The following is a 22662-nucleotide window of genomic DNA, read 5'->3' as shown; positions in this document are numbered from 1 at the left end:
ACAATAAAGGGAAAGGGATCCTCAAAGACCCTGTGTCCCAGACACCTTCTAAAGCATCCCAATCTTCCCCTCCTAAAGAAAAATTACTTTCATCAGCCATGCCAATCAAATCATGGATCGATATGATTGAAGACGAAGAAGCCAAATCTAAAGCTATCGCCTCTCAAGAACAGGTAAATGAATGGATGAAATCCATTTCTAAATCCCCTGAACTTATGCTTGCATTACAAAGCTTTTCTCAAAGTCAGATTTCCCCTAAAGAAGAAAAATCCATTTCTAAAGAAATTTCTAAAGCCTCTTCACAAAATGTAGTTCTTTTTGGAGAAAGTTCATCATCCCAGATTGTTCTTTCCGAAACAAAGCTTTCAAAAAAAAACTTCGGATTGGTATGATAAAGCCTATTTTCAAAATATTTTATCTATGGAAGATTGTTTTTACCACACTGATCCTTTTCCAGCAATTTCAAATATTTTCCCTAAGGGATGGTTTTTCAAACCTTGGGATTTAACAAAGCCCTAGTGTTATTATCAAAGCATTTTGGAGTCTACTGAGTCGGTAAAATTTAAACATTTCTTCCTTAGCGAAGCCCATACAGAACCAGCCTACTCCACTGCCACTATCCTAAAGGTTTTGAGCCCAAAACAATGGGGAGACCAACTCCATAAACTAAAACCCTTCCTCGCCAATTTTCAAATGCGTTTGCCACACCGCCTGTCCTATTCTTATTGGGACTATCAACAGGCCTATTTAACAAATTTTTTATCCAAAACCCAAAGAAAATCCATTCTTGGTTATTTTTCTTCAACTCAAAAATAACCGTCCAAAGCCTTCCAAACTGGTTCCAGCAGTGGTGGAATTATTTCAGCCCATGCCTTGAAATCCTCACCCATAATGCCATCCAGTGCCTAAATCTTTTTAAAACCCATTATGTACCTACAGAATTTGAGAAACGATTTCCTCCTTTTCTCTGCTTCTGTACAAATTTTTTTCTTTCCTGGGTATGGATGTGGAACTTCCGATACCATCCACAAGATGCCCAACTAATTTTACAAAGAACCTTTAAAGTCAAATGGTGGTCAAAATTTGATGAACAGTCTAAATTGACTGTTAATATGATCGAAAATTGGCTCTCCTCTAAAAACCTTCTTCACCCAACCATTAAAGATATTAAAGCCCAAGGAACCTTCCTTACCCAAAAATCCAAAGCCCAATCTCTATTGGCAAGTGCCAAAACAGAATAAGAACATTTTAAAGTCATGGAACAACTGCTTGCATCTAGATCTGAGCCATCTATTGCTAGCTCATCCGACAACGAAAGTGCAGAGCCCTTTATATCCCTTGGTGACGACAATGAAGACGACTGCTTCGGGATCTTCCCCCCAATAAAGCACTAAAATATTATTTGTACTTATTTGTACTATTTCTTTCTCGCTGATGTAAAAAAAAAAAGTAAAAGTAAAATTGTTTGTAATTATTTTGTCGGGTGGTCCTCTGAACACAAGTGAGAGCGCACATGTCTCTTCACCCAAATATTTTTAAAGCTACAGTTTCGCTACAGTGATGAAGCTACAGTTTCGCTACAGTTGTGAAGCTACAGACTCGCTACAGTTGTGAAGCTACAGACTCGCTACAGTTAAAGATCTAGTCTTTGTATTTAAATCGGGAGGAAGACTTAGACTCCTCAGATTTTTTATTTCTATTTTTCTTCCTTCTTCTCCTTCTCTCTCTCTATTTTCTCTCTGGAAATCAGGAATCAGAAGACAAGGAATTCTCCTGTCTTCAAATTAATTTCCCATTTCTTCTGTAATACTTTCCTTTAAAGAAAAACAAAGCAAGAAAAATCAAATGTAAGATTTGTAATTTCTTTTAAAGTTAGTAATAAATTTAAAGTTCTGTATGTTTAAATTTCTGCAATTTAATTTCCGCAATTTATTTTAAAGCATTTAAATTTCAGTAATTTTAATTTTTACGCATGCTTTGCAGACTGATTTGTATCAGATCTGCCGTATAAATTGTTACGTTCCTCAGAAGCAAAGAGACCAGATCTCTGTCTTCTATTGTATCTTCTCTTCTCCCTCCAACCATTCAAAGTATTATTTCTGAGATCCAGATCTAATATTATCTATGAGCCTTTAGATCTGTTGCTAGGCTTGCTAAAGAAAACATTTTCTACTTAAAGATTGTAAAGAAATTTAAAAAATGGTATATCGACTGAAAAACAGAACGTGCGAGATATTAATCTATTCTAAGTCAGATCTGGTCTCAAAGATAGATTAAGTTCTGCATCGATCTGGTTACAACGCCACATACCTATTAAAAATTGATTATTTATTGCAATATTAAAGTTTAAATTGTAAATTCTGCATAATCACATCCATCCTTCGATCCTGTATCCTTCTAGTATATATATATATATATATATATATATGTATATGTATATTATTACTAATATAAATAGTTTAATATTTAAGGTAAAGGATAAATTTATCTAAAGAAAAAAATTATAATTTATTTCTTTGTCAAACTTTATATCAAATCAAACAACAAAATTTAATTTCACTACTCTTCTCCATTCCTTTTTTCTCCCTTCCTCTCCATTCCACTTTTTTTCTCTCCTTCATTTTCTTCAAACCAAGCATGACCTTAAATCTTGTAACAGAATTCTGTACCCACATATTTTTCAAATGCAATTACCCCCCAAGTTCTTATTTTGGATGCAAATTAACAAACTTTTCAGGGCCAAAATAAGTCCGTCCTTGATAACCAACAAATTTTGCGGAATAAGGCACAAAACATGAAAGATAAAAATAAAATTATGAAACTCCCCACCACGATTGTCAACCTGAAAATTTGGTACAAAAGGCTGAATCAATCCATAAAGAATTATACACTCTCTATAGGAACATTTAACCCACCTTGATTAATTGAAACATGGGAAAGCTTCAGCTTAATAGCCTCAAATTCAGCACTCTGCCTCTCTTCATTTGTTAGCCACAATGATAAGCATTCGTCAACCAAACCTTTGCCACAATTCAATGGATAATTTCTCTTAAGCATCTTGCCTCTTCCATATCTTGTAATATGGGACAGATTTGAATCAGACGGCTCATCAGCATAACTTTCAAGAATCTCCTTAATAGCACCACACCAGATTGGCCTGGCTACCTTAAGAAAGTCATTCAACACTAACACTGGAAGCTTTACACTTCCTAATTCAGATTCGCCATGCCCACCTCTTCCATGATAATCTGACCCCCCGAGCTTTAAAAGACCATAGGTATCAGCTAAGTCAGTGTATGCTGTCGATCAAATAATAAAATCAGGAGAATTACTCAATACGGAGGCAAGCAATCCCAAGAAATCATATAATAATTGCCAAGGGTATGGATATAATGCACAGTCACAATTACTTATTTGCCGCAGGCACAGAAGCAACAGAAAGTTGTCAATCTTTTCCAGAAAGTTTACATCTGTGGTACACAACAAAATCAATACGACAAAAAGAAGAATAGAAGACTAAAAACAGATTGCTAAATGTTTTTTTGATGCAGCATAGAATGTTTCATCCCTAATTCTAAATATAAAAACAGTTTGCTAATGCTTTTTTGATGCAGCATAGAAGTTTCATCCCTAATTCTAAATAAAGAAAAGCTTATCACACCTCCATAACAGTGCATGTGCATTTTGGAAGTCTTCAGCGGTATCATACATCAAAAAGGATTATTTATATGATACACGAGCAGTAGCTGCCATAAACATTGGCACACAGACTAAATTACCTCCATTGATCGATTTTCGATGTTGTCTAAAGATTTACAAATTGATAATTCATTAATTCAAGGATAAACAGTTCACATCAAATAATTAAATTTCAAAATATGAAGGTGAATATATTGCAGTCAGTCTGCAGCATTGGATTGGAAGTGACCAAAGAGAACAGTAAGTGGTAAGAGAGAAAATAGGGAACCATCTTGCAATGTAAATATCACACCTACTAGTTTTCCATCACTTCTGTAAACCTCTAACCCATGAAGGCCCACATCTTTCAACTTTCTAATGATGGCAGCAGGATTCTTCAATGCCCATGGATGAGCAAGTACTGCCAACCCACCCGTTCTATGTATCAATTGAACTGCTACCTCTGCCAGAGGTTCACTTCCCCTACAACCACAGCAAACAGAAACTTTATAGTCAGTTTCATCTATTAGAAATATGCATTAACTATATTCTATACATTTTTCAACAGCATCCACTGGTTCATTACGTGGAGTATGCAGGTCCCCCATCATAGAGATATCTGGCAAATGCCTGTTTCAGATTCTCCACATGGCCTGCTTCAACCATAGCACGAGCCACATGCAGTCTTCCAGGAGCAACTCCCTTGCCAGCAATCTTTGCCACGTGCTCCCACTTAAGAGGCAACTTCAGTTTATTTAGTTTCAAGATCATGTCTTTAGCACGTAGGAAACGGCCATCCCTTATGTTAGCCAAGAAATTTTCCAGTTCTTCATACTTTGATGGCCCACAGCTACTATAGTACGCAAGGATGTGAACTGGTTCCTCTGATTCAGAGCCCCTGCTTTTTTTTCAAGAAAACAAATATTGGCATCATATCAAAATTATGAGAAACAGTGAATTACTCGGAACTTCTATTTCCTGCTTGTCAATTCTTGGAATAACAAATCATAAAACAGAGTTCAGACGCGCAAGGGTTTAAGAAAGAAGTATATGACATGAAAACACTACGAGAAAGTGTATCCGGAAGACAAGGAATAAGATATAATGATGGTTATGAATGTAAAACAAGACCTTTGAGAGAAAATTGTGCTGATTTCGACACCGGGAATTATCTTTATGCCAAATCTGCGAGCTGTTTCAATGGCCTCAGGTATGCCAGACATGGTGTCATGATCAGTCAGAGCAAGAACTTTCACCTGCTCTAAATACAATGGAATAATGAAATTTCTGCTTCCAGCTGATATTTAGAGAATGCAAAAGGAAGTGAAAGGATCCAGAGAAAAATGGCAATCAATTGCATTCTTAATTTTAAAAAAAAAATGCTACAATAACATAAAGATATTCACACATTGCATAAAATTAATTACTTTCTATAGATAAACAATCATAAGTATGGTTGTCGTAGTTCAAAAAATTCACAAACAAGGTATAAGAAGTTCAGCAGTAGAACTTCTCGATGAACAATAAATTATATTACAATCGGCTGTCCAACCAACAAAATGCCCGAAACGAAATACAAGTAAATGCATCATTCTTCTATTAGATAGAGACAATAAGAATGCAATGCCAATTCAATAATTACCAAGTAACAAGCTGATAAGTGCAAAATAACTTGAAATGATGTTCAGGTAAAACAAACATACAAAAAGAAAAATAAACAAAAAGCAAATTTACATGTTCAATAACTCAACAAGAAAATAACAGCACTAGAAAACTAAAAAGAGTTTTAATGGGGTTTATCTTTAGGTTTCCCTGTCAAATATTAACAAAGTTTACCATAGCTTTCAATGCCCTGTAAGATCATAACTTTACGAGAGATTCTGCTTGAAGCATCCTCTACTGGTTGTTTATTTTTAGATCTACTTTCTGGATAAAGCTTTTCAACAGTGACAAGCCCTTTGGATGGTCAACTGCCATCAGATAAAGGAGGACAAACAGGTTTCAATTCAACCTTAAAATTCAAGAGGCAAAAGTAGTCCCTCTACAATTGTAATGCTCAATCATTACAAAAGGATGACAAGAAGAAGGTTTTCACCCCATTATAAACCCGCAAAATAATGTCAAAAGATTAAAATGACCAACAGCTTCACATTTCCAGTTCTGGAAGTCAAGATGTGAAAGAGAAGACAAATCAACAAAGCAATTATGTGGACAGTGTAATCTTCTGATGATAAGCCAAAAATATAGGAAGATGGTTGTTCTCCTGTCAAAGCCTCCTCAACCTATGAATAAAACTAGAACAGAAATGTTATCACCATTCAAAATGTTATAGCAAATAAAACATCAAGGTGAAAGTGACTACAAATAAACTACTTCATTCAAAGAGTTTCCAATACAAAGGAGCACTCTTAAGGTGACAGCTTCTAAGTAGAAAGAAGCTTGAGTCTATAGATGCTGTATTTAAATTGAAATTTTATTGTTCATCTTCATCCTTTTTATCTGCATCTCCTGAGAGAAGATCTTCTAACTCAGTTGTTTTCACTTCTTTCAATCAAGTTTCTGTAAGTTACTTTCATTTGCCAGTGTTGTGTGCTTGTAACTTAGAGAAAAAAAGGTTTTGCATAGAATTCTGCCATGACTTAAATGAAATTATTCTCCATCCATTACCAGCATCATTGTGATTATCATTGACTACATCCTCACTCCAAATCTACAGTGAGGCTCCTCATCATCATCAAATTATGCAAAGGTTGCCGTTGTTAATCAAACAGGGAAATGTTATCCCCAATAAGAAAAATGTGTGAAACACATTTAACATCTTAAAGATGCATAACTGATAGCACAGCAGAAGACGGTCAGGACTAAAGGCATCAACTGATAAATTAATTAAGAGGTAAAGCATTGGCAATTATATATCAACTTAACAACAAAGAGACTTTTCTCAAAGGGCAAAAAAAAAAAAAAAATAGACTTTTGCGATTAATAATAATCCAAAAGAGTATAAGAGACTCAAGTTCACAACCAATAACAGCGCAACTCCAGAAATAATATATAAATGAGGGCTCAAAAAGACAGAAAAACAATAATACATTTACAGAAACAAGAACTACGAAATTCTTCATACAAAAATGAACCCAAATCATTCGGACTGCTTTTTTTTCAGATTAAAAATGATAAAAAAATAAAACTAAAAACAAACACAATATAGAAATCAGACTCACCCCGTTACAATGAGCTCTCTCAACAAGCTTAGAAGGTGACAAGTAGCCATCACTAAAATTGGAATGTGAATGCAATTCAAACACCACGTTGTTGTCCACAGCTCTATTAAGAATCTGGTGCACTCCGAAATCATCCTCAGAGGACGAAGAAGAATGACTTTGATCCAAATAAACCCATTCGGTTACAGAGTTGAAAGCAAGACTCTGCTCGGCTGTCATCTTCTTCTTGCCACCACCGCGCTTCTGCTTCTTCTTCTTCTTTTTGTCTTTTGATCTCTTCTCGACATGACCATCACCAACCATGTTTCTTTTTCCTTTTTTTTTTTTTTATTTTTTTTGAGGAATAGTTTGGTTTGAGGGTTTTGGTATCTTTTGTTGGGCCACACAAAGAGAAGAGAAAGAAGTTGTGTAGTGGTTAAAGTTTCAAGGTCATTACAGTCTATGTAAACGCAACGTAGGGGCTGTAGATAGGGCACGATTACGATTGCTTTCAGATAATTGGGAAGAAAAAAAAAAGGTACAAAATAGAATAAAAAGCTATTAGGAGGATTGGTCTGGTCACAACTAGAGCTGGCAAAATTTGACACGACCCGATTACCCGACACGAACCCGATACAAATAAATGGGTTTGGGTCGTCAAATTTGACACGATTATTAAATGGGTCGGATCCGGGTCAACACGACTTTTTTCCGGGTCGGGTTAGGGTCGAAATTTTTAACCCATTTACCCGATCAATGACACGATTATTAAGCGGGTAAACGGGTCGTGTCAACCCGAACCCTCTAACACGACCCATTAAAATATGACATTTTTGCCATTTAAAAAAATAAAAATACGTTTATAATTAAAATAAATAAAATAACATAAAAAAATAATATAAAGAAATAAGCTTTAATATTTTTAACATATTGCACGCCATTTGATAAAAGTTTCTAGCCACTAACTTAAAAAATAATTTCAGCCCAAAAAATCTAGATTGTTGCCACTTGCCAATTAAAAATTAAGACAAAACAATTGCCAATGCCACAATCCATATACCTTCGAACTTCGATCTTATCCACCCACCACCCCCACTTTCTTTTTCACCATCAAATACTTGATTAAATCTCAAGTTCAATTCCAGCAAGCTGCAAGACTTTGATCGGCTGCTCTTGAGATCAAACATTCGTGGTTAGGTTAGTTTAAAACGTAATTTCTCAATTATTTAAATATTATTTGCATTTTTTAATGGGTTTTGTTTTCTATTGCTTCATTCATCCGTGTGGTTATAGCTTTTGCAGTTTGGTTTGAAAGTAATTTTTTTTAAATTTATTTAATTTTTTTGACACTTAATTGCATTTCTCTGTTATAACTTAATGTTACAATCACTATTGATATGATTTTTTTTTGGTACAACAGTAACATGGAATCGGATCCAAATAATAATAATTCAACTAATATTGAAGCCTTCTTACATGGACATCAAGTGAATTTGGAGGAATTAGAGCAAGATGGTGACAATGATGTTCCAAAGAAACAACGCAAGAGGAGAAAAACATCTAAAGCATGGGGTATGTTCACTAAATCGCCATTAGATGCATATCAAGATGGAAAGGAAAGGTCGATATGTGTTTGTGGACAAGTTTACATTAGCGAAAGTAATTATGGGACTGGTAACATGCTTAAGCATATTAAAAAATGTCCTAAGTTAAAAAAGTCACGTGACCCCCGTCAAATGATTTTAGACCATTCGGGTTCTATAGGTTCATGTTCTTTAGAATTTGATCAGGGTGCCTTTCGTGAGCTGTTGTCTGCAGCAATTGTGAAGCATGGGTTACCTTTTCAGTTTGTTGAGTTTGATGCAATTAGGAATTGTTTTGAGTTTCTGAATTCCGAAGTACAAAATATTTCCAGAAATACAGCAAAAGCGGATATCCTAAAAGCTTATAACGCAGAAAGACTTAGGATTAAAGCTATGTTAGAGGAGGTTCCTGGTAGAATTTGTTTCACCTCTGATTTGTGGACTGCCTGCACTACTGATGGATACATGAGTCTCACTGCACATTTTATTGATAAAAACTGGGTTTTACAAAAAAGATTGTTGAACTTCACCTTGATGCCATCTCCACACACTGGACTTTGTTTGTCTGAAAAGTTATTATCTTTATGGACAGAATGGGGTGTTGAGAAAAAGGTGTTTTCTATAACATTGGACAATGCTTCAGCTAACGATGCATGTGTTACTATGTTGAAATCTCAGTTGAAAATTAGGAAAGCTTTACTGTCTAATGGTGATTATTTACACATGCGTTGTTGTGCTCATATTATCAATTTAATTGTTCAAGATGGATTAAAAGCAATAGAGGGAGAACTTTATAAAATTCGTGAAAGTGTGAAATTTGTGAAAGCATCTCAAGGTAGAAAACAAAAGTTTTTGGAGTGTGTTAATCAAATGTCCTTGGATAGAAAAAAAGGCTTGAGACAAGATGTCCCTACAAGATGGAATTCCACTTATATTATGCTGGATTGTGCACTTTACTACAAAAGTGCTTTTTTTCACTTAGCTTTAAGTGATTCTAATTATAAGTACTGCCCTTCAGAAGATGAGTGGAACAAATTGGAGAGAATTAATAATTTTTTGGTACTTTTTTATGAGATTACTTGCATATTTTCTGGATCAAAGTACCCTACTTCAAATTTGTATTTTCCAAAAGTATTTGCAGCTTATGTAACTTTGAGGGAATACTCAGAAAATGGAGATGGGTATATGAAAGACATGGGGAAGAGAATGCTTGAAAAATTCTTGAAGTATTGGTCTGACTTTTGTACAATTTTGACAATAGCTGTTATTTTGGATCCTCGTTACAAGTTACAATTTGTTGAATGGGCATACAAAAAGGTTTATGGTGAAAATTCCAAAGAGTTAAAAAATATTAGAGAGAAGTTGTTTTCATTGTTTGATGAATATATGCTCATTTCGACCCAGTCTACCAATACATCTCCCTTGCAAGGTTCTGTTCCTCACTCAAATGAGAATGATGACAGAAAAGGCAGAGGAAAATTGGATTCATGTCTTGAGGTTAGTTTTATTTATTTATATAGATATTTTTAATCGCAACTTATTCTTGTTTACTTCATAGTTACATTTTATATTTGATGAATTTTAGTTACATTTCATGTTTGTTGAATTATTCCTTTTTTTTTTATGTATAACAGGAATTTGATAATTTTGAGAGCATGGAATCTAGTTGTACCCAAAAAACTCAGCTGGAGCTTTATTTGAGTGAACCACGAGTTGATAGGAGCAGTCATTTGGACATTTTAAGTTTTTGGAAAGACAACCAAGTTCGTTATCCTGAGCTCGCCTCTATGGCTCGTGATGTCTTAACCATTCCAATATCAACAGTTGCATCTGAATCAGCCTTTAGCGTAGGTGGTCGGGTTCTTGATCAATTTCGGAGTTCACTTAAGCTCGAAACAGTGGAATCAATAATTTGCAGTAGAGATTGGATTTTTGGACAAGAAGGTTTTTTTTTTTTTTCTCAATTCTCTTGTCTTTATGGTAGATTCTCAATTATGGTTATTTACAATTTTGAGGCTGAATTTTGTTTGTTTCTTACTTTCTTTGGCTTATAGTGTTGCTGGCTTGTTGCATGTCTTCTTGACTCGTGTTCCTTTTTTTGTTTATTCACTTCAGTAAATGCAATGGTTTCTATGGATGAGCTAACCACTGATATACTCGAGCACAACAATTAATTGTGTTCCATCCGAAGCTGATGTTATGATAATTGATAACTGACAGGTTTAATCATTTACTAATTTCTTTTTTTTAATTTATATTTGCATTAAAATATACTTATATTTTTAAAATTTTAAATCAATTTGCAGGTGCTAATTATCAGAACTCACATAGTAAAGATGATTCTCCATTTTTTGTGAAGGATAAGCATATATATGGACTGTAGCAGGCTATTTTGTAAAATTCTATGTAGATTTATAACGTTTGTTTTTGATAGATATACATTTAGAACTTTAATGGTTGAAATGTGTAATATTTAGGTACATATATATATATATATATATATATATATATATTTTATAATATTAATATATTATATTATTTACATATATATATATATATATATATATATATATATACACACATGATGGAATGCAATTTTCGTCAATTGGGAGTGCAATATTTTATGTAAATATTATTTAATATATAAATATTAAACGGGTTATTGGGTAACCCGTTTATTTTTCGGGTCGGGTTTGGGTTTTAATATTTTGACACGATTATTAAATGGGTCGGGTTTGGGTCAGCTTAAATTTGACACGACACGAAACTGACACGACACGAACACGACACGATGACCCATTTTGCCACCTCTAGTCACAACCACAGGTGTCCTGGGTCCTCTCCTCTTAGCATCTTCTGAGGTCGACAGGTGTTCTCGCCATTCAATGTTTCCCTTATTACACGTGTCATGTCTATTTTTAAGTCAATATGGAATTAAAAAAATTTGTGATATTTTACTTCACTTTATTTTTATTATTTATTAATTATTATTAAAATATAATTATAGGTAAATAAATTTAGGTAAATTTTAATTATTCGATTTGTTTACTAATTGTATTAAACAAATTAAATAAATTTGAATCATGGGATCAATAAATAGAATTTGAATCCACCAAATTTTAACTTTAAAATTAGGATGTGTTTGATACTATAACTTAAAAGTTACGGTATCTTAATTTAAAAAATGATTTTAATCACGAATTGAATATATAAATTTATTTTGCCAATCATACATTTACTCCTATCACATCCTAAATGTAATTGTAATAGGTGCATTTGAACTGATATCCTAACGGAATTTTCGGTTTTTTATACCATTACTAACATTTGATTTTTGTGAAGATTTATAACGAAACCAATAGAATTGTGGGTTTGGATTATTCGATGGCATGGAGTTTTCACCCACCCTTAGTGATAGAGAATGACTACCATTTATGGCTAATTTGTTCTTCCAGTGAGTTTTATTTTTTAAGTAATAGAATTAAAATATTATTAATTTAATATAAATATTAAATTATAAAAAGACAATAAACTCTATTTGCCTTGGTGGCAAAGCTTATGTTACAGCTATAAATTTTTAAATTCTTAAAAAACATAATAATTATTAAAAACATCAATAAAGTTTTAAAGTTTCACTTTAAACCTTAGGCTGCAGCCAGACAATAGTACTACTAAGAGTTCAAATTTTTTTGAAATTTTCCATTTATATTTATGGCAAATTTAGTACTAAATTGCTCAATAATTTTTTTATTTTATTTAATTGAATCTCTAACTTGTTTAATCTTATATCTATTGAGTTTTTATTCATTATATTAATGATCTCTTACTTTCATATATCATGATCTTCATTGTTAAAGTCTTTCATTAATTGTTTAACTTTATGAAATTCTTTACTTAGTTAATCTCTTAACTTTTTAATTTATTTTATATTTTCTCCAGTGAAATTATTAATTTCTAATATTTTATTTACACTTTCTATATCATTTATAGATAAATTTGGGTTTCCTAATTTATTTAATAACTATAGTGACAATCAATTTAATTGATTATTTCTCCATATTTCTGGATCATTGATCAGATCAAAAGGTTGAAATCTTTCATAAAAAAATCCTCTCTGCCCATAGCTAGAAGTGGTAACTTATTTTCTATGTTTTATGAAATTATTAGAGGTTTTGGTAATTTATTCATTAGACCATCTTTCTAATAATTCATTCGATTCATAATATATTTTTCACATGTTATTTATCTTATAATTCAGGATATTAAATTTAGGTTACAAAATCTAAGTGATAGCATTGATGGTATGTATTTAGGATTGGAAAATAGATTGAATATATCTATGTGTGATACGAAATCCCACAATGAAACTTTGAAACTCACACTTAAATTGTAGTTTCAACTTTCCAAGAAAGTTCTAAACAGATTTATGACAAACAAAACCTTGACCCTATGCTTAAGAAAAGCATGAACCAAAAGGTATATAGAATGATATTGACGCCACACTCAAGAAATAGATGAGAAGGTGAGTGATAAGTCTAAATTTGGAACGCTACAAGAATGCAAATTCTTGATAAGTTCACTAGTTCTCAAAAGAACCAAAGAAAGAATAATCTTTCAAATTCAAATAATATTAATCTTTTAATTATCATACATAGCAAGGTTGCTGAGTTTAAATAGGCTAAAAGAAACTCAAGATCCTAAAAATACAAATGGAAACATTGGAACAACCCTCCAATTATAGGTTTGTCAAAGGGTGCTTTAAAAGCCTTCACCAACCCACTATTATTAATGATAGACTTACCTAACACATTGATAAACTTGACACAAAACAAATAAATGAAGTTGAATAATCAAAGGAGTCGTTTGAATTCTCAAGCTTGAATAAGCTGTAATAAATTGATCATAACTCCTTCTAGAGAACTCCAAATCCAGCTCTGTAAAATGTATTGGAAAGCTAACTTAATTATCTTTCCAACGGTATATAGCTTGTACTTTAATGCTGGCTCAATCAATACTAGATTTATTCCAAATCTGCCCTTTCTGCATTTGATCCAAATTGTGTATTTGGCTGCCCAATAGCTTGAATAATGCCCACAATGCCTTATCTTCTCTCCAAGCCCAATTCATGATGTCTTGCATCTTGAATTGCATTTTCAATCCATATTTTCTCAATTAATCCATTTAATGCAGCTTGCATCTTTTTGGCTCTAGCTCATGTAATTGGGCCTCCATGAATGTGCAAAGGATCACTTGAAGCCTTAATTGTATTCCCTTGATGGTTCTCATCAATGTGTGTGTGTATTAGAAGAAAAATCTAGTCTATATCTCAAGAGAGACAAGAAATTTTAAATGTACATGCAAAAATATATTCAAATTTTGTAGATCTCTATGAATATATGATGAGATTAAGGATAAAACTATCACAAGCACGTGGGATGAGGCATATTCAGATCTTATTCAAGTTCCCGTTGGACCCGTTACAAGAGCTCGAGTAAATGCAGCTTGCATCTTTTTGGCTCTAGCTCTTGTAATTGGGCCTCCATGAATGTGCAAAGGATCACTTGAAGCCTTAATTGTATTCCCTTGATGGTTCTCATCAATGTGTGTGTGTATTAGAAGAAAAATCTAGTCTATATCTCAAGAGAGACAAGAAATTATAAATGTACATGCAAAAATATATTCAAATTTTGTAGATCTCTATGAATATATGATGAGATTAAGGATAAAACTATCACAAGCACGTGGGATGAGGCATATTCAGATCTTATTCAAGTTCCCGTCGGACCCGTTACAAGAGCTCGAGTAAAGAAATTCAAAGAAGCGCTTAATGGATTGATTCAAACAACTCGAGCTCAATCAAATTCGTGGAGGCCCGTTGAAAGAATCGCACATGATAAATGCATGATTCAAACTCTTAAAGTTTCCAAATAATCACTTCTATGAAATAGGGAGTTGGCTTGCACATTATGCCGGGAAAATATATTATTTTCCTTTTTTAGATACTTTCTCGTTTCTTGAGAGGGCTATTAGGGAAGCAAATAAGTTATTTGTATTTTAATTGCCTAGTTTCCATTTTAATTGATGTAAGGTATTTAAGCCAATTAGGATCCTGATTTGATTTAGATTCTTTCTTATTTACTTAGATTAGGATTCTAATTTGATTTAGATTCTTTCTTATTCGTTTAGATTAGAATTATGATTTGATTTAGATTTTTTCCTATTTGTTTAGATTCAGATTCATATTTGATTTTTGGTTTAGGATTTATTTCCAAAAATTCTTGTAACCAACCCTATATAATGTACTCGAATCCAATAAATAGATAATTTTTTGATGCAATTGGTGAGGGAGTTAATTCTCTTTGGTTCTTTACAAACTCTTTGAACTTATCTGATTTCCATGGCATTCAAACTCTTGACTTATTAATCAGACCATCCATAACTGATTGTGGCGTCTTCACATACCAAGGTTCGTGCTTTCATTAAGTATTGGGTCGAGGTTCCATTTAATTCCGGGTGTATAATCGATCTTGGGGACTAAATTGATTAGGGTCGTGTAAGTTCTTGACGAGATTCGTATCATTTATTATCAGAGCCTAGGCACCAAGGTCAGATTCATCTATCTTTATTATTTTTCATTCTTGTTTGAATTTTTCATCCTTGTTCTAGTATCTAAAGAAAAATAAAAAGAGTCGTGAATAGTGCCACTTGAACAATGTCGCGTGAGCAGTATTTGCTTGAACAGTGCCATGTGAACAATGTTTTTAGGGTTTCTTTTTTTTTTTAATCAATTTTCCATCCTTGTGGTTTAACTCTCCTTAAATCCACAAGTTTTATCTATTCCTTTTCCAAACAAAAAAAAAAAGATAGAAAGAATTCTTGACCTCCTCTTTTTAATCTTTCAACTTTTCCATTATTTGTGTCTTGAAAGTCCAAAACTAGTTTTACCCCATTGGTGAAAATTTTTGCCAAAAATCAAAACCCGACTTTACGTACACATTGCCTCTTACTCTTGAAATTTAAGTCTCTTTAGTGTAATCTTTGTGAATTGCTGCTGAAATCCTGAAATTGGTTTGATTAGTTTGATAAGAACTGAGTGAGAATTACTATGAGTGGAAAAAGGTAAGAGAGTGTGAGCGTATTAGAGGGTAAAAGCCAATTAATTTGAGTGAAACACGAGTGGAATTAAGTAAGTCATTTTCTTGAGTGAAACACGTAAGGGAATATGGTGAGGTCCTTTCCACATTATTTCTAACTTTCTTTTACAGATGTCAGCTATGTCTCACAACTTATAATGAAACACAAATGAAGAGGATCAATCCGCAACTACTCAGAATTTACAAATTCAAGCATTGATGGGAGAGATGAGAAGGATGATAAAGGCTGAATTAGAGCTCATACACATGAAACACTCCACTATTATACCAATTTGTAACACTCTACTATATTATTTACTTAAAAAATGCTTAAAAACACAATTACTTTAAATATAAATACGAATTCTAAAAGTTTAGCACAATCCAACAAAACTTTATTACAGAAAAGTAAGAGTCAGATATAGATTTCTTAGTTTATTTAAAAACTTAATTATTACATAAAGCCAAGATACTTATTTTTATTAACACAAAGTTGATCCCATCATAAAATCCCAAGTTCAGTTATGCCCAGATGCACTTCGTCTTGGTTAAGACTTGGCGCCAGCTTGCCCTACTCATTGTTACCTGCAATGTAAGGACTTAATGAGCTAATGCCCAGTAAGATAATACTTTGATGCATGTATAAATTATGATGCATATGGATGACCATATTAAGCTCTTAAAATAAACTTAGAAAATACAAAACAATTTTATTTGGGCCCTAAGTATGTTGGCACTTTTACTCTTTAAACAATATGCCATTGGGCATCATTAGTTGATTTTTTGGGCGTTATGTATCGCCGTCCCCAAAAGATTTCTTTCAACTTAGCTTTGAGGGCTTGCCCTTCTTAGAACTCTGCCACCTGGTAGTACAACCATCTATTTTTCATAAATTCATTTTCTGAAACATCTTCTTCATAATGTAGTCCATGATATGCATGCATCCAATGTAACTTATAACATTTGAAATGGTCCTAATCGGGAGATTGTAGATAAGGTTGAGTTGCAACATTATATGGAAATTGAGGAGATGGTACACAAAGCCATCAAGATTGAGCAGCAACTCAAGACGAGGGGTAACACCCGTGCAGTCCCAAGCTCGAGTTCCACTCCTTAGAAGCCAAGCTATGTGAAATGAGACGAGAGGCTACAAGCATCTACTGCACTTAAGTTAAAGTCCGAGCACTCTAAGCACAATTCACAAGGTAACACTGTGACTCCTACTATTAGGAATCGTGACATTAAGTGTTTTAAATATCAAGGCAGGGGGCATATCGCAAGTGAATGTATGAATAAGAGAGTTATGGTGTTGCGGGACAATGGTGAAATTATAACTAAAGATGAAACTGAAGAAAATGAGATGCCATCATTAGAGGATGTCGAAGATGAAGAGTATATAGCCCCTAGGGAATTGACTTTAGTAGCGAGGAGAGCTTTGAGTGTGCAAGTAAATGAAGACGAAGCAGTGCAATGAGAAAACATTTTCCATACTAAGTGCTCTGTTCAAGACAAAGTACATAGTATGATTATTGATGGAGGAAGTTGTACTAATGTTGCTAGTATTATCATGGTAGAGAAGTTAGGGCTTCTGACACTTAAAAACCCATGACCATACAAACTATAGTGGTTAAATGACATTGGTGAGGTGAAAGTGAACAAGCAGGTACTAGTGACTTTTCGGATTGGCAAGTATGAAGATAAAGTGCTTTGTAATGTAGTACCAATGCAAGCTGGACACTTGTTACTTGGGCGGCCTTGGCAATTCAACAGACGCGTAAAGTATGATGGCTTCACCAACAAATATTCATTTGTATTTAATCAACGTAACATCACTCTTGTTCCATTGACATCAAAGCAAGTTTATGGAGACCAAGTGAGCCTACAGAGAGAGAGTGAGCAAAAGAAAAAGAGAGTGAAATTCAAAAAGAGGTCGAGGAAAATGTAAGAGAAAAACTAAAGAAAAATATGGCCATTGAGCGAAAATTAGATGGAAAATAAAAGAATTTCTACACGAGAGCGAGTGAGATAAAAAAACGTGTTGTTTTCACATTAGCCGATGATTGTACTTTTGTACAAAGAGACATTTTTAAACACTAACGAATTTGACCCAACTTTGCCTAGTTCCATTACTTCTCTTTTGCAGTAGTATGAGGATGTCTTTCCTGAGGAAGCACCACATAGTTTACCTCCAATCCAAGGGATTGAGTATCATATTGATTTTGTACCCGGTGCAGCCATTCCAAATAGACCAGCCTATAGGAGCAACCCGGAGGAGACCAAGGAACTTCAAAGGTAAGTTAATGAATTAATGGAAAAAGGTATGTGAGAGAAAGCATGAGTCCATGTGCAGTTCCTGTTTTATTAGTTCCTAAGAAAGATGGGACGTAGAGGATGTGTGTTGATTGTCGAGCCATCAACAACATAACGGTAAAGTATCGACATCCCATTCCTAGGCTAGATGATATGCTTGATGAATTACATGGGTCTTGTGTATTTTTCAAAATTGATTTGAAAAGTGGATATCCTCCAATTAGAATGATAGAAGGAGATGAATGGAAATCTGCCTTTAAAATAAAATATTGTTTGTATGAATGGTTAGTCATGTCTTTTGGTCTACCTAATGCCCTGAGTACTTTTGTGAGACTTATGAATTATGTCTTGTGAGCTTTTATTGGCAAGTTTGTTGTTGTTTATTTTAATGATATCCTCATCTATAGCAAAAACATAAACGATCATGTAGTACATTTGAAATCTGTTTTAGATGTTCTTAGAAAAAAAGTTGTTTGCTAATCTGAAGAAGTGTACTTTTTGCATTGATAAACTTGTGTTTCCATGATTTATTGTGAGTGCACAGGGTATACAAGTTGATGAGGAAAAGGTACGTGCAATCCAAGAGTGGCCGAGTCCTACAAGTGTAAGTATTGTGAGAAGCTTTCATAGGCTCACTAATTTCTATTGGCGATTTGTGAAAGACTTTAGCACATTAGCTGGACCACTTACTGAAGTAATAAAAAAAGATGTTGGATTCAAGTGGGGAGAAGAGCAAGAGAAGACATTTCAAATGATCAAGCAAAAGCTGACCAATGCTCCCTTATTGTCTTTACCTAACTTTAATAAAACATTTGAAATTGAATGTAATGCCTTAGGTATTGGAATTGGTGTAGTCCTAATGTAGGAGGGACGACCAATTGCTTACTTTGTCCTCATGCAGGAGGGACGACCAATTGCTTACTTTAGTGAAAAATTGAGTGGGGGCTTAAACTACCCTACTTACGATAAGGAGTTGTATGCGTTAGTTCGAGTGTTAGAAACTTGGCAGCACTACCTATGGCCTAGGAGTTCGTGATTCACACCGATCATGGGTCCTTGAAACACCTTAAAGGCCAACACAAGCTGAACAAGAGACATGCTCGATGCGTAGAATTCATAGAGACATTTCCATATGTCATTCGTTACAAGCAAGGTAAGAAAAACGTTGTTGCAGATGCGCTTTCCCGCAGGTATGTCTTAATCTCAACACTTAATGCTAAACTACTTGGTTTTGAACATATTAAGGAATTGTATGCACCATGATTTTAGTGTTGAATACCAAGCTTGTGAAAAGACCGCAGTCAGTAAATACTTTAGGCATGATGGTTATTTATTTCAGGAGAATAAACTATATGTGCCTAATTATTCTTTAAGAGATTTGTTAGTGAGAGAATCCCATGAAGGAAGGTTGATGGGGCATTTTGGTGTTGTAAAGACTCTAGCAGTTTTACAAGAACATTTCTATTGGATAAATATAAAATGAGAAGTTGAGAGACTTTGTGGTAAATGTGTCACTTGTAGGCAAGCCAAATCGAAGGTGCAACTTTATGGCTTATACATCCCTTGGTCAATACCTAATGCACCTTGGACTGATGTTTCGATGGATTTTGTACTAGGTTCACCTAGGTCTAAAGAAGGGAAAGACTCAATTTTTGTGGTTGTAGATAGATTTTCAAAGATATCACATTTTATTCCAAGCCACAAAATAGATGATGCTTCTAATGTCGCTGACCTATTCTTTAGGGAGATTGTAAGGTTGCATGGTATGCCCATAACAATTGTTTCTAATAGGGATGCTCAATTTTTAAGTTACTTTTGGAAAATGTTATGAGCTAAGTTAGGAACTAAGTTGTTGTTTTCAATTACGTGTCACCCTCAAACTGATGGTCAAACAGAAGTTGTGAATAGAACTTTATCTACTATGTTGCGAGCTATCAATAAAAAGAACACCAAAACATGGGAAGATTGTTTACCACATGTTGAGTTTGCTTATAATCGTTCCATTCATTCTGCTACTAAGTATTCATTGTTTGAAATTATTTATGGTTTTAATCTTTTAAAACCATTACCTGTATCTAAGCGTGTTAATTTAGATGGCAAGAAGAAGGCTGAAATTGTTAAATATATACACAAGAGGGCGAAGTTCAACATTGAGCAGAGAATTGAGCAATACGCTAAACAAGCGAACAAAGGGCGACATAAGGTAGTCTTTGAACTCGACGATTGGGTGTGGTTACACATGCACAAGGAACGATTTCTGGAACGAAGGAAATCTAAGTTATTACCTTGAGGGGATGGCCCATTCCAAGTTTTGGAATGGATCAATGACAATACATACAAATTGGATTTGCTTGGTGAGTACAATATAAGTGCTACTTTTAATGTTTCTAATTTGAGTCCTTTTGATGTACGTGATGATTTGAGGACAAATCCTCTTCAAGAGGAGGGGAATGATGAGATTAAGGATAAAACTATCACAAGCACATGGGATGAGGCATATTCAGATCTTATTCAAGTTCCCGTCGGACCCGTTACAAGAGCTTGAGCAAAAAAATTCAAAGAAGCGCTTAATGGATTGATTTAAGCAACTTGGGCTCAATCAAATTCGTGGAGGCCCGTTGAAGGAATCGCACATTATAAATGCATGATTCAGGCTCTTGAAGTTTCCAAATAATCACTTCCATGAAGTAAAGAGTTGGCTTGCACATTATGGCGGGAAAATATATTATTTTCCTTTTTCAGATATTTTCCTGTTTCTTGAGGAGGCTATTAGGGAAACAAATCAATTATTTCTATTTTCATCGCCTAGTTTCCATTTTAATTGATGTAAGACATTTAAACCAATTAGGATCCTGATTTGATTTAGATTCTTTTTTATTTGCTTAGATTAGGATTCTGATTTGATTTAGATTCTTTCCTTTACTTAGATAAGGATTCTGATTTGATTTAGATTATTTCCTTTACTTAGATAAGGATTCTGATTTGATTTAGATTCTTTCCTATTAGGGAAGATTCAGATTCTGATTTGAGTTTTGCTTTAGGATTTATTTCCAAAAATTCTTATAACCAACCTTATATAATGTACTCTTATCTAATAAATAGAGATAAGTTTTGATGCAATTGGTGAGAGAGTTAATTCTCTTTGGTTCTTTATGAACTATTTGAACTTATCGAATTTTCGTAGCGTTCAAACTCTTGACTTATCAATCAGACCATCCATAGTTGATTGTGGCCTCTTCACATATCAAGGTTCGTGCTTTCATTAAGCATTGGGTCGAGGTTCCATTCGATTCTTGGTGCATAATCGATCTTGGGGACTAAATTGATTAGGGTTGTGTCAGTTCTTGACAGGGCTCGTATCAATTCTAATGAATAATTTTTATATACTTGTTAGTGGTATGTGTTATTTGTCTTTATTGCTAATGTGTGTAGCTGGATTAGGGTGATTATGGGATTGTTATTTTTGTCCTATGGTGAAAGTCCGCACAAGAAGTCATGGGTAGCGGTCTCTAAGAATAGTGCCCATAAAATATGCAAGATATATCTTTCATGGCCCCTGGAAATGGTTGCCAAAAGTATCGGTATACATGGACAGTACCTGGGAATAGTGCCCAAAATGTATGCAAAGTTATAGGTGATGGTCCCTATGATTAATGCCCTAAAACTATAATTGGCTGTACCTTAGTGATAAGTGTTGAAATGAGTAATTTTTATTAGTTAATTTCTTTGTGATGTTTGAAGCACTTATTTAGACATTAGCGTTTTTCTTGGATTAATGTTTGTTATATGCCAAGAGTTTATTTGAGTATTGTATTGTTTATAAATTATAGTCTAGATAGATGCTAAGTTTATTCATTTGAGTGAACATATATTATTAGCCTTTATGTTATTCATCTGTTGATTTTAAGGTCGTTCAAATCATTAAAATTTATGATTATATTAAAAGATTTATTTATTTTTCTATTAAACAACTTTGTTATTAGTAGAGTAAATCCTTAACTGTTTATGATTATCTACTGAAGCTCCTATTAGGTTTTAGATAGTGATGATGGTTCTCCCTACATTTTAGGTTTTAGATAGTGATGACGGTTTGTTGGTCATATTCTGGAAGTTGTATATCATTTTAGTAGTTATTTTGCTAGAAGAAATAAGATAGTGTAATAATTTATAATTAAGTATTTTGCTAGAACTTTGTCAATAGATGAATTAGTGTTTGTTTAAAACGATACTATTTTAAGTAGAGTTTGTGTCATATTACAAGAACTTATAGTTTTAGCAACAAAAATTTTGGTGATGCAACATGATTTCATCGCCAAAATGAAGGTTTTGGGAGAAAAATTAATTGTTGTCAGTGTAGTATTGAAAAATAAGCAACAATCATTGGTCATTAGTAACTAATAATTTTCCTGCCAATTGGTCATTATGATTTCCCACCTCTTTCCCAATTAGTGAAGAAAATATGAATACTTAGTTATGAAAGTATCTTTTATGACCATTTAACTACCATACATGCTTACTAAAAATCAGTTCATTTTGTTACCATTTTGTATTCCTGACTATCTGAAGTATTATAATAAAGATTACTATTTAAGTTCATTTACCTAAAGTGAACTTATGGAATCCATTGTTACTGTCATATGAATTCAGTTTATCAAAAATATTTATTTGTAGAAGTATTAATATTATGGTTGCCATCAATGATATTTACAAAGCCCTCATGCTTGTAGTCTTCAAATAAAAAACACTAAATTAATAAAA

The 22662-nt window shown here is 33.6% G+C and overlaps 1 protein-coding gene across 3 annotated transcripts; it reads right to left on the bottom strand.

Moving 5' to 3' along the window:
• Positions 1-2790: 2790 nt before the first annotated feature.
• On the bottom strand, positions 2791-7384 carry LOC102610052 (uncharacterized). 3 transcript variants are annotated; one of them, XM_006493959.4, is made up of 7 exons: positions 6900-7384; positions 4810-4934; positions 4265-4576; positions 3992-4161; positions 3411-3470; positions 2916-3299; positions 2791-2842 (listed from the first exon to the last, which is right to left on the bottom strand). In XM_006493959.4, the coding sequence occupies exons 1-7, from the start codon at positions 7200-7202 to the stop codon at positions 2838-2840; spliced, it is 1359 nt and encodes a 452-aa protein (XP_006494022.2). In that variant the 5' UTR covers positions 7203-7384; the 3' UTR covers positions 2791-2837. The 3 variants fall into 3 exon arrangements, with proteins under 3 accessions (XP_006494022.2, XP_006494021.2, XP_006494023.2); XM_006493958.4 differs by having other exon boundaries at positions 2791-3299; XM_006493960.4 differs by lacking the exon at positions 3411-3470 and having other exon boundaries at positions 2791-3299; positions 6900-7380.
• Positions 7385-22662: the final 15278 nt, after the last annotated feature.

This window comes from Citrus sinensis, chromosome 8, assembly GCF_022201045.2.
Source record: "Citrus sinensis cultivar Valencia sweet orange chromosome 8, DVS_A1.0, whole genome shotgun sequence".
Taxonomy (NCBI): domain Eukaryota; kingdom Viridiplantae; phylum Streptophyta; class Magnoliopsida; order Sapindales; family Rutaceae; genus Citrus; species Citrus sinensis.
Note: the sequence above shows the minus strand (reverse complement) of the source record. Positions and strands in the feature narration are given on the sequence as shown.